At 60.8% G+C, this 11,737-nt stretch overlaps 2 protein-coding genes across 2 annotated transcripts; one reads left to right on the top strand and one right to left on the bottom strand.

Moving 5' to 3' along the window:
* Positions 1–528: 528 nt before the first annotated feature.
* Positions 529–3,264, bottom strand: CIAO1 (cytosolic iron-sulfur assembly component 1). The gene is made up of 7 exons (XM_067312315.1): positions 3,105–3,264; positions 2,393–2,541; positions 2,194–2,305; positions 2,004–2,092; positions 1,502–1,703; positions 1,300–1,387; positions 529–1,217 (listed from the first exon to the last, which is right to left on the bottom strand). The coding sequence occupies exons 1-7, from the start codon at positions 3,241–3,243 to the stop codon at positions 977–979; spliced, it is 1,020 nt and encodes a 339-aa protein (XP_067168416.1). The 5' UTR covers positions 3,244–3,264; the 3' UTR covers positions 529–976.
* Positions 3,265–3,354: 90 nt separating this feature from the next.
* Positions 3,355–11,295, top strand: TMEM127 (transmembrane protein 127). The gene is made up of 3 exons (XM_067312521.1): positions 3,355–3,598; positions 7,766–7,930; positions 8,569–11,295. Exons 1-3 carry the CDS (start codon positions 3,355–3,357, stop codon positions 8,874–8,876), a joined length of 717 nt encoding a protein of 238 aa, XP_067168622.1. The 3' UTR covers positions 8,877–11,295.
* The last annotated feature ends 442 nt before the right edge of the window (positions 11,296–11,737 follow it).

The following is an 11,737-nucleotide window of genomic DNA, read 5'->3' as shown; positions in this document are numbered from 1 at the left end:
GAGAAAACAGTCCCGACCATCTCTGCCTTCTCCTGAAGGATCCCCCCGTGATGCTGAGGGTCTCTGACTGTCCTCAGGGGTGGGGGGCTGTAGGGCTGTCACCCTCTCTCTGGGGCTAGGGAGGTGGCCGGGCTCAGGACGAAGGCCTCGCATGTCTCTAGGAGCTCAAAAAAGTTCATTAGCAGAACTAATTGAGAACCAGACACACTGCTCTTGCTGTTTAGCTGCTAAGAGACTGAACTGATATTGCTGGGGTTCTTCAGAAGGAAAAAGAGACGCCGCTCCCAGGCGGAAGCGGTTGGAGCTGCCCGGTAGCTATTTCTGAGAGCAGCCCGCAGGCGCCAACCCCCGGGAAGCGACATACCCCCTCCCTCAGGCTGTGTTTTACAGGGAGGCGGAAAACCCGCTCCCTGGAGGGCCTGTCCTTGCGTGTAGCGCTTCGGGCCTGTTCTGCAAGCCCGCTCGCCCCTGAGGGCGACGGGCACGACGTCTGTGCCGGCGACGGCGCTGAAAAGAAGAGCCAGAGGCTTCTACCAGGACAGCACCGGTTTATTGAGCTTAGGGCAGGAGTACGGGGCGTGCGTGTCTGCGCGAGGAGGCAGGACACGACGGCCTGCGCCGTCTCCCGAAGCCTCTGAAGAGCTGTGCTGCTGTGCGCGTCCTCAGGGAGGCCGGTGCCACCAGGTTGGGGACCCCTGTGGCCACGCAGGCTTGGAGCCACCCACGCAGCTCAACACCCCGTTCGTTCAGAGCGGTTTGGTGATGGGGTGGATTAAGTCCGATTTCCGGAGCGGCGCAGGGCGGAGGAGGTCGGTTACCCTCTCCCCCGTCCCGCTCCGCAGGCCAATGAGGGCGTTTGTGTTGGCTCAAGCGCTGAAAGGCGCCTGCTGCCGCGTGGGGGCTGCGGCGGTACCTGGGACAAGCGGTGCCGGGGGGGGGGAACGGTGGTACCTCCGGGCGCACGGGGCTGCGTGGCTCAGCAAACCTCGGGCCGCTGGTACTTCCAGAAGGCGATCTCCCCGTCGTCGCTGCAGGAGGCCAGCAAGCCCGGCTCCTTGGGGTTCCAGGCCACGCAGTTGACATCCTGCGAGTGCGCCCGGGCCACGTGGGCGGCCAGGCTGAAGGTGGGCTGCTGCGGGGCCGCGGGCGAGCTCTCCTCGAACACCCGGATGGCGTCGTCACCGCAAGCCGTCGCCAATGCCCCGGTCAGGTGGCACCTGGAGCGGAGGTGGCGCAACGGGTCACCGAAAACCCGCCGGAGAGGGAAAAGCACCCTCAATCCGGCCATGCAAAACTCACCACGCCACGTCGTAGATGGTCCTCGTGTGGAAGCCGGAGAGGTTGCAAACGCATTTCCAGGTGGGGTCGGTGCCGCTGCAGGCCACCCCTGGAAGGCAAGAGAATAACCCAAAATCCGCTGCCGGGGGAGTGGGAAGGGGCGAACTGCAGAGGTGAGCAACGCCGCCGGGTGCCCTGGCTTGCGCCAGCACGACCCGCTCACCTTCCTCGTTGCCCGGCTTGTAGCGGCGCCAGATGCGCACCGTCTTGTCGTCGCTGCAGGAAGCCAGGCGCTCGCCGCTGCCGTCGAAAGCCACGCTCCACACCGTGGACTCGTGGCCCTCCAGCGTGGCGCAGCACACCCAGTCGTCCTCCTCTTCGTGGTAGAGCTTCACCGTGTCATCGTAGCTGGCCGAGGCCAGCAGCTGAAGGAGGGCAGGGAAAAGAAATCATTACGGATGTAGCATGGAGAGGCTCAGCGGGAGCCTTCCTCCTCCCTGGGGGAGCCCCTACGCGGCCACGATTTTTGCTGGTGGGGGATTTGCATCCCCTCAGCCTGGAAAGGCTTGGAGACAGGGCCACTTTGTCCCTGCAATGTCTTTTTCTTCCACGTTGGAGCCAGTCAGAAACAGCTGCTCTCCGGGCACGTTCCCGGCGCTGCAGGAGTTCCTGGGATTTGCTCGGCCGTGGAAAAGCAGCAGACGTCGGAGGAGAAAAGCTCTTACCTCCTGGTTCGGGTGCCAGACCACGTGCTTGACATCCTGCGTGTGGGAGTTGAGGACGCTCACGCACTCGTACTCCTCCTCTTCGTCCACTGCAGGGCAAAAAGCTCTCGGTTAAGCTAAGGGAGGCGCCGCTCCGCGCCGCGCTGTGCCGCGCCGGGGGAAGAGGGAGAGCTCGGGCCTCGCCTCGCACCTTCCCACACCCACACGCTCTTGTCGCGGCTGCACGTGGCCAGGAGGTTGCCCGACGGCGCCCAGGCCACCGACTTCACCTCGTTCTCGTGTCCCTCCAAGGTCGTGACGCACTGCGGGCGCGAGAGGAAAGGTGAGTGGCGGGAGGAGGTGGCGGTGGTGCCCCCCCTCCCCCGGCGCGGCAGCGGTGGCCCCCTCACCTCGAAGCCGTCGGGCTGCTTCTTCCAGATGCAGGTGGTGGCGTCGAAGCTGGCCGAGGCCAGGTAGGTGCCGCAGGGCGACCAGGCCACCTTGCGCACGGTGCGCTGGTGGCCCTCGCCCAGCACGGCGCGGCAGGCCCAGCCGGGCCCTGTGGGGGGGGCGGGTAGTGCGGCTGCACTGGGGGGGGGGCCCCCCGGCTCCCTGGGCTGGGCCCTCTGGCCACGCCCCCTCCTGCATGCCCCTCCCTCAAGCCCCGCCCCCTCCAACCTCTCCCTCGGAGCCCCTTCCCTGCAGCCCCTCTAACCCCTCTCCTCCCTCATAGCCCCTCCCTCCCAGTTCATCTAGCCCCACCCCCTCCTTGCAGCCCCTCCCCCAGTCCCTCTAGCCCCACCCCTCCCTCTCAGCCCCTCCCTCACAGCCCCTCTAACCCCACTCCCTCCTTGTAGCTCCTCCCTCACAGCCCCTCCCTCCCAGTCCCGCCTTCAGTGCCCCTCTAGCCCCACCCCCTCCCCTCTAGCCCCTCCCCTGCAGGTCCTCTAGCCCCCTCCCTTACAGCTACCTAGCCCCGCCCCCATAGCCACTAGCCACGCCCCTCTCTCCCTAACCCCGCCCTCCAGCCACAGCCCCGCCCCTCTCCCACAGCCCCTCCCTCGTCGCCCCACCAGCCCCGCCCCCTCCCTCCCTCCCCGCCGCCCCGGCGCCGCCGCCCACCTTCCCTGCCCCAGAGGCGGACGACGCGGTCGCCGCCGCACGACGCCAGCAAGGAGCCGCCGGGGCTCCAGGCCAGGTACCAGCAGCGGGAGTCGGGGTGAGCCGGCAGGCGGCACAGCAGCGACAGCGCCTCCTTCATGGCGCCGCTCCCCCCCGCCGCCGCCGGCGCCGCGTGATGACGTCAGGCGCGGCCGGAAGCGGAAGCGGCGGCGGCCTGCGAGGGGCGGCGGCGGCGGCGGGCAGCGGCGCTATGTACACTCCCGGCGGGCCGGGGCTGCCCGGCGGGCGGCGGCGGCGCGGCGCGGCGGGCGGCGGCTTGCCCAAGCAGCCCGAGCGCAGCCTGGCCTCGGCGCTGCCCGGCGCCCTCTCCATCACGGCGCTCTGCACGGCGCTGGCCGAGCCCGCCTGGCTCCGCATCCACGGCGGCACCTGCGCCCGCCAGGAGCTCGGCGTCGCCGACGTCCTGGGCTACGTCGACCCCGAGCTGCTCCGAGGTGAGCGCGGCGCCCGGGCGGGCGGAGAAGGGGCCCCGGCTTGTTTGGGGGCGAAACGCTCCTATTCGGGGCCGCGCGTCATCCCGAAATCCCCTTAAATCAGCGTTTCCCCGTCTGCTTGACTCCGGGTATAACCCGTGCGCCGGGCGGCAACGCGCTGGGGGAGCCGGGGGCGCCCAGCAGTCCCTACAGCCCCTATATTTTACCCTCTTTTATATACACTGTTGTATATCCACCCCCGAGCCCATCTCCCTCGGCCTCACGAGTGACCTTTGCTCGGGCTGCGCCCCGCGGCCTTTCGGGGAAGATCCGCTTTGCAGAGGGGTTCGGCGAAGGTCCCACCGTCGCGCCTTGAAACTCGACGCCAAAGCAGTTCGCGCAGTGAAATCTTTGGCTTTTCGGGTTTACAGGCCTGCGGGATCTCTTCTCTCGCAGTAGATTTAATAGTTAGTTTTGTGACTCCGGGAAAGATCCAGGCTGTAATTTCCTGCTACCTAAACCACTCAGAGAGGCAGATAAACTAGTTTGGACTTCCGAGTGTCACCAAGGTGTGAGTTTCTGTAAGCTGTGACACCGACTGCCGTTTTTTAATAACGACTTCCACCTCCTTTCGGCCTCTGATTCGGCAGGGTCGCTTCTTTCCTTTTAACGTTCAAGCTTTGAGGCATCACGTTCTCGCTCTTGGCAGCGATTCGGCTCCAAAGGGCAGAAATAAACCTGTTCATTCCAATATACTGCAAGCGTAGCGGACCTTTGCTCCGTGAGCAGATTCAGGGTGTTTGAAGCAGTGTCTTCGCCTCGCTCCGGCCAGCAAGCGCGCGGAGGTGGCTCGCGGTGCCACCCGCTCGGCCGTCACCAAGTTTGGTGATGAGTTTGGGTGAGCGGCTTATAAAGCTGCGGCTCTCGAGTGCCCTGGGCTGGCTGTTGCTGCAGAGAGCTCCACGATGTCCAGGAGGTTTTGTTAGCTAGGACTGAAAATCAGCCGCATTTCTCAGGCTTAGGACCCAATCGGAAAGATTAAAGTAAGGGTGAAACATCAAATAACAAACAATTTGTTGCCGACGCGTTCGTTTTTGACGTTACAGGTGAATGAAGCCCATGGTGCCGTACGGCAAATAACGTACGTGTGTTTTATTGACAAGGTGAAACAGGACGGTAACGCAGATAACTGAAAATTCACAAACTTGCGAGTCTTTTGCTCTCCCCCAACGAGTTTTGCCAGGGTTGCGCGTGGTAGTTGCTCTCCTGCTTTGAGGCCGTGAGCTTCGGCTGGGCAGCGGCACGACGGAAACCCCGATCCACTCGTTTTACTCGCGTCTAACCGCTGTCCTGGCATGGATGGCGTTCGGCTCGCGAGCAGGGAGTCCGCCGGAATTACTCGCTTAAAACACTGCGTCTTACTGGTGTCCTTATTAGCGCGTTTCAGTGGAGCGTGGTGTTTTCTATTAAAATGGATGCCTCGCTCTTTTTTTTTAAAAAAATAGCTTAAAACCAGGAGGTGAGGAGGAGCTCTGAGCACCTTGGGCTTCTTTCTTTTCCCACCCCCGCGGGCGTTTTCCTTGCGTAAAAGCGCCAGATTTATGCACCCCTTTCCCTGCTGGGCACAAGCTGTCCCGCTGCACCCCGCTGCGAGAGCAGCGATTGCACCTGCCCGCTTTCATTAGTAACGCACGTTTTCCCCTTCCGTGGCTGTTTTGCCTTGGGGGCTCCGTGGGCTGGGGTGAACGCTGTGGCCCCCCCGAAATGCCGCACGCGAATATGCGCTCTTTTGGCAGCGGTGGGAATAGGGGCTCGGTTTTGCGTTGCCGATCCCCTGCTCGGCCTCGTCTGGATGGAAATATTCCTGTTTGAAGGGGGTCTCTCCCCACCAGCGCAGTGTCACCGCGGTATTGCTGCTTGCAATAATAGCTTTAAATAAAATAGCTTTATTAAGTAATAATAGCTTTAGCCGTAAATAGCTTTAGCCGTGAACGAGGTTATGGAATTGTTCTGAGCCGGCGGTTCGCGATGTGCTCCGCTTCCTTTGGCGTTGCCGTCCGTTGAAAACGCTCTTACGTGGGTTTTACGCCACCGGAATAAATCGCCCGCGGGCTGTCCACTTTCGCGGGCGACCGGCTAACGCCGAGCGTCTCCAGGTCGGTGTTTCCCGCAGGTCGGGAGGGCTGTCGGCGCCGAGCAGGGCCCGGCGTTGAGCCAACAGCTCCGCTAGGAAGTGACTCCCTCCCTGGGGGAAGCGAACGGCCGCAGCGAGGTCAAACATCCTGCCGAAAGGCGTCGGAGCGGCTTGTGACTCACGGTTAACGAGGCCCCAATTAGAGCGACGCGGCAGGAAGCCGGAAGGCCGGGATGAGCTGGGCTCCGGCCCTGAGCGGCGGTTTCCCTGCTGCGTCCCGTTTCGGCGATCCGTCGCCCGTGCGATTCCCCGGCTACTGATGTCGGGTCGGCGGACGCGTTAACGGCCCGCCAGCGGTTTTAACGCCGTGCTTATTTTTCCAGTTTGGGGCCAAACTCTAGCCGGTCTCCGGGAATAAGCCGCTGGTTGCGCCGAGGGGCTTTGCCCAGCGTTAACCCTTCATGCTCTTCAGCCCTGCCTCGCCAGTCCGTGCCCAAAAACGAGGCTGCAGGCGGCGTTTCCGAAAGGGCCTTCTCATGCTCTTTGCCATCGTCTTTACCCTGCTCAGGCTTGTCCCTTTTTATTTTTTCCGCTCTCTCCTAGATCCGGTTGTAGGTAAAAACCGCTTGCGCTATCGCTTGCCGGGATGCCGGGAGCTGTGTTGGTAGGGGATGCAGCCCTGCCTCGCATCCGGGTGCAGCGCATCTTCCTCGCGGATGGTATTAACCCCCCGCTAGGTTTTTTTCCAGTTTTAATATCCAAGACAGAGGGATTATTAAATATATTTTTGTAATATATAGTCAGAGATGGAAAAAGCAAACGCATAAGACTGCAGTTTGGAGATGGGAGGGACCGTATGCACAGGCGAAGGTTTGCAACAGCGGAGCGAGATCGGGATAGCGGCAAGTGGGCTGGTGCTGGAGCAGAGGACATGTGCGCGTGCTTGAATTAGGTTGGGAGTATGTTTAGGGTGGATTAAGGACGGGTTTTGGGTCCCCGAGGGCGGGATCTGGTTTTGGCAGGGCAGCTCGGCTGCGCGGTGGCATCAGCGCTCTTTCTGTCGCTCTGCTGCGTTTCGCTGCCTGTAGCGCTCGGCTTAAACGTGGATTGAACCAGGGTGCTCGTCTCGCCCGTACGTAACGCGGCCGCTGGCGCTAAATGAGCCGCGGGGCAGTAAAAGATGTCCAACGAATCCCTCGTCACGCTCGCTCTTAACCGAGCGCTTCCCGGCCGCGCCGGAGGGATTTGCCTTCCGCCGGGCTGCGCGCGGCGGGTGGGGCAACGGTCCGGGCACGGGACGGATGCACAAAGAGCCCAAGGACCTGATCCGCGGATAAACGAGACTTAATTCTGCAGGGTTAGCAAGCTAGCGCGCGCCGGCGGACTAAAACTTGCGCCGGTGATTGCGGAGCATGCGGTAACGCGGAGATCAGCTCCGTTTAACCTCCGACGCGCGACCTTCGCGTGGGATCGTCGTTGCGGCAGCGTTGCTTGTTCCTCCCGCTTGCCAGCGAGACGAGTGTCACTAGAGACGTCTTTTTTGCTAGCTTGATTTAAAAGAAGGAACCTTGCAGCCTGTTTCGTTACCTTGGCTGCTTCGGAGTCTCGGTTATGTTTCTTTAGTTATAATATCCGTTGGAATAATACCTTATAAAACAAAATATTTGCTCGGGCTGTATAAAGAACACATGTTTTATAAAACCTACTTAAGGGTACCCAGCCATGTAATGATTTTGCGGTAATGATTTTGCAAATGCAAAAGGCAAACGCTTTGCAGCGTCAAACCAGTACGTGCGTTATTATATCCGTCGCTCTTTCTGGCGAATGGCTTCGGGCAAAGAAGGGAGGCGTACGGCTGACTTTTTTGATGCTCGCCGGGGTTGGCCACGGGGACGTTCTCGCGGCTCCCCGGGGCGAGGTGCCCGCGGCGAAGCCGCCGTGGGTTCGCTCGCAAAAGCCTGGTTTATTCGCAGGTCGCGCCGAGCGGCCAAGACCCCCCCCCCCGAACTGCCGGCGGTTTGGGGCTGACCCTGTGCTTTCTCTCTTGCTCGCAGATTACTGCATGAACCCGCAGACGGTTTTGCTGCTCCGGGTCATCGCCGCCTTCTGTTTCCTGGGGATCATCTGCAGCCTCTCGGCTTTCCTGCTGGACGTTTTTGGGCCCAAGCACCCCGCGTTAAAGATCACTCGCCGTTACGCTTTCGCTCACATCCTCACAGGTAATTCCCGGCGCGCTTGGGCGCGTGCGTGGGGTGGTGGTTACCGTTTAAACCGCTCTAGGAGAAAGCCACGTTTCCTCTTTTTTTTTCCTCTTTGGGAGGCTCTTTTCTCAGCCTTGATAATTCAGCCCCTTAGCTCAGAGCTGCGTGGACCTGCGGAGCTCGAGAGCTTCGCCTTCGCTCTGTTTTCGGCCAGAGCAGCGTCCGAAGGGCTGTGGCTCGTGTCCTCGGCGAGAGGATCCTCCCCTGAGATAGCTGCTTCAAAATCGCAGCTCAATTTTGCGGGGGCAGAAGTCGGGGATGAACGTTAAGCGTCTACGAATGGGCGCAGGGGGGGAAGTTTTATTTTCCGAGGAGATGCCGTAGCACAGGATTGAGCCTTACTGGGGAAGGAGGTGCGGGTCATATTTTCTGACTCTTCCTCGTGCAAGAGATTCGCTTCCCCTTATCCCCGACATAATTAACCATGTCAGACCTTGAGCCATAAGCCTGCCTGAAGCGTTAAGCGGAGGAGGCCAACGGCTCCGTGACGCTCCTGCCGGCTCGCAAGAAACCTTCCGAACCTTTTAAACTTCGGCTTATAGTACTTCTCGGATGCTCAATGTCTCTCTCTGTCTCTCTTTCCGCTGCCCTCTCAGTCCTGCAGTGCGCCACCGTGATCGGCTTCTGCTACTGGGCCTCGGAGCTGATTCTCGCGCAGCAGCAGCAGCACAAGAAGTACCACGGCTCCCAAGTCTACGTCACCTTCGCCGTGAGTTTTTACCTGGTGGCGGGAGCCGGCGGAGCCTCCATCCTCGCCACCGCTGCCAACCTGCTGCGCCACTATCCGACCGAGGAAGAGGAGCAAGCCCTAGAGCTCCTGTCCGAGATGGAGGAGAACGAACCTTACCCGGCCGAGTACGAAGTGATCAACCAATTCCAGCCGCCGCCGGCTTACACCCCCTGACGCTGCCCGGGGCCGTGGGGCACGGTACCGGCTTTCTCCCAGCCCTAAACTGTCCTCGGTTGGGGGCTGCGCTCCGCCAGCGCTTCGTTTTTCTAGGCACCTTGTTCACTCTTCTGATCTTTTCCACGCGAAGGAAAGAACTCGTTTTAAGAGTCGGAGGACCAGCGGTTTCTTCGCGCGACGCTCTCCAAAACCGCTCCTCGTTCAATTCGCTTCGTAGTGGGATTTTTTAACCCCCCCTCCGCGTTGTAGCGCTTCGGGTCGCTCAAATAACAACGGACCGGAGCGGTGTCAGCAGCTGCCGCCTTCCCGCGTAACCCCGGACGCTCGCGAGGGTGGAATCGCACGCCGGTTCGCAAGGGGCGCGTTGCCCCTGGGCGGGGGGGTGAAGCGGAAGGTGGCGTGATCGCGGCGCGACGTCTCCTCCGCTCTCCTCCGTGCGGCTGGGAGGAGGGGAAAATCGCCCCGGTGCGTCTGACTGTACCAGACAGGAATTCCCAGTCTCGCGCTGTTATCCGCGCGGACTCGGTCCCGCCTCTGCGGAGGTGCGGATGCGAACACCCGGAGAAAAGTGTGCGCCGCCGCTGCACCGTCAGACGCCCGTGCGCGGATATATTTATATGCGAAAACGCCTGGTTTGCTGCGCTGGTGGGAGGGAAAAGGCCCCTTTGGAGCGGCTGCACACCGGGGCTGCTCTAGCACCGCTCCAACCGCTCTCGTTTTCTCACTCGCGCTAATCGCACGAGCATTTTGCACTTTATTCCTGAGGCTTCCCAGGCTTTGCGGGAGCCGGCGGCTGTAGACGGTCGCCGGAGCGAGGTTTGCGAGGAGGAAGCCGAGCCGACTCCGGCGGTGATTTGGGGGCGGCGATCCGCGCCCTCTGCGGTGTCTAGCGCCCGTCAGCATCTCGCAAGTAAATCCGGTTGCAGCCGAGATCGAAACCAGACTTTTGCCTCGTGGCAACCGCTGAGAAGCAAGTGGAGCCTCTGCTAGAAAACAGGCGTCTCCGACTATCGCTTTTATGCAAGTTCCCGTCCTCCACGCGACGCTGACTTGTTTTACGCTTTTTACCCCCTTTTAACCGAGCTGTTTTTCTGTCCTGCTCTTAGTTTATTACCCTTCCCGTGACCGCGTTCCTCTGCGAGCCCCGAGAGACGCTGTAGGGATTTGGCGTGCTTGGCCTCGAGAGCGAGTTCTCCCCGCCAACGGCGCCGCGCCGCCGCGGAAAACCAGCCCTGCGCTTCCACGCCTGCCGGCGTGGCCAAGAAAGGAGCCGGTGGCGAAAGAGCGAAGCTTGCGCTGGTTTAAAGAGCTCGTTTTCAGGCCGTTGAAAGCGACTCGAGCTGCGAAAGCTGCCCGGGCGCTGTGCCGCCAGCTCGGGAAGCGAAGGCGATGGCGAAGCACCGGCTTGACCTGGAAGGCGCGGAGGCTTAGACAAGTAATTTTAGAATGGGAATACTGCTTGTTGGAGGTCTCACGCAGTTCCCGGTGATCCCTCCCTTCCCGACACTTATATATTCCTCTTTGCCGGCCGTTTTGGCTTGTTCCTTTTCCTCCTCCGTTCGCAGCAGCGCTGGCTATGCAAGAGATCAAGCCGCTCTCCGGGCCGCGGAGCGAAACGGGGAAATCGCATTTTAGGGAGAACGCTGCTCGTGTCCACCGGGCTGCCTCCACGGGAGAGGACTAGGACTAGCGGGAGTCTTTTCCGCGGTGGCCGTAAAAGCCTTGAAGCGGCAAACACCGTGATTCAAAGCCTTCAAGGCTTAAGCGTGCGGCGCTCGGAGAGAAGCCGGCAGCGTAACAGCGAGAGGGTTTGGCGTAGCAGGTAATCCCAACGCCGCTCTTGCTCCATGCCTGCTCCCAGCCAAAGCAAAGCCGTTAAAACATCCCGCCGTCCCTCTCCCGACGGCCCATCTGCTTTGGTGGTTCGTGCAGCTTGTTCTCCGACGGCGCGCTAGGGCGTCCTTCCGGCGTGGATTCCCCAGCCGTCGCCCCGGGAAATGCTTTGGGTTTCCCCAGCGGTGACCGTATGCAAGAGAGGGCTTGACTGTAAATAGTCTGTGCATAAACATATTGTATTTCTGTATAAAAAAAAAGGGGAAAAAAAAAAAGCTGACGTGATTTCCCTCGCCTACTAATCCGTGTGGCTTGAAGAAATCTTATAGGGAAGCTGGGGAAGTCCTGAAACGCGCTGACTCCTCGCTGCTGCTTCTCTCCTTGCGTCGCCGCGGAGGGAGAAGGCGGAAGGGGCGAAGCACCCGCGTGCCAAAGGGATTCGTACCTGTTGCGCAGGCGATTTGTGGCTTCGCTTTGACCTTTTTTTTGCACCATCCCCGCGAGGCGCTGTCGGCTGTGGCCTGTAAATCTACCCGCTCCGTGTCCCGACTTTTTCTAGAGAAAATAAAACGGATGTAAATAGCGTTGTTTTTTTTGTCCCGTGGGGAGATTCGACTGCATGGTGCTGGGAAACTGCAAAACCACTGTCGTTTTTACGCCTCTCTCGGAGGATTAGCGGCACCCTCGCGCCTCTCGCAGGTTTTATTTCCCGTTCATACTAGGGAAAGGAGGGAAGCTGGGCCATCGCTCAGGTCGCAGGCAAATGGCTGCAACTGGAGCGGCTGCCGCTGGCGTTTTGCTGTCAGCGCCTTTCCTTCTTGGAAACACCGGCTTGTGCAGGAATCGCAGGCCCTCCCTAGCAAACGCGGGGGAAAAATAACAGCCGCGTGTATAATGTGAGTGTTGCCTTCCTTGGCTTGAGCAAGAGATGGTTTTCTCTCCTTAAAATGCCCCGCACTGCATGCATTGCTCTTCGTTTCTCCTATCGCTCGGCCCCCTGCGCCCTGCTGCGTGGTGCTGTGCTT

The sequence above is a fragment of the Apteryx mantelli genome, chromosome 29, assembly GCF_036417845.1.
Source record: "Apteryx mantelli isolate bAptMan1 chromosome 29, bAptMan1.hap1, whole genome shotgun sequence".
Taxonomy (NCBI): Eukaryota; Metazoa; Chordata; class Aves; order Apterygiformes; family Apterygidae; genus Apteryx; species Apteryx mantelli.
This window is presented reverse-complemented; position numbering and strand designations above follow the sequence as displayed.

Bases quoted from the DNA above. Each gene is read 5' to 3' on its own strand.
- CIAO1 (XM_067312315.1), bottom strand. From the start codon at position 3,243: ATGAAGGAGGCGCTGTCGCTGCTGTGCCGCCTGCCGGCTCACCCCGAC. The intron at 2,542-3,104 runs GTGGGCGGCGGC...CCCCCCCCACAG, and splicing joins CCGCCTCTGGGGCAGGGAAG to GGCCCGGCTGGGCCTGCCGC. The intron at 1,218-1,299 runs GTGAGTTTTGCA...CCTCCGCTCCAG, and splicing joins ACCATCTACGACGTGGCGTG to GTGCCACCTGACCGGGGCAT.
- TMEM127 (XM_067312521.1), top strand. From the start codon at position 3,355: ATGTACACTCCCGGCGGGCCGGGGCTGCCCGGCGGGCGGCGGCGGCGC. The intron at 3,599-7,765 runs GTGAGCGCGGCG...TCTTGCTCGCAG, and splicing joins CGACCCCGAGCTGCTCCGAG to ATTACTGCATGAACCCGCAG. The intron at 7,931-8,568 runs GTAATTCCCGGC...CTGCCCTCTCAG, and splicing joins TTTCGCTCACATCCTCACAG to TCCTGCAGTGCGCCACCGTG.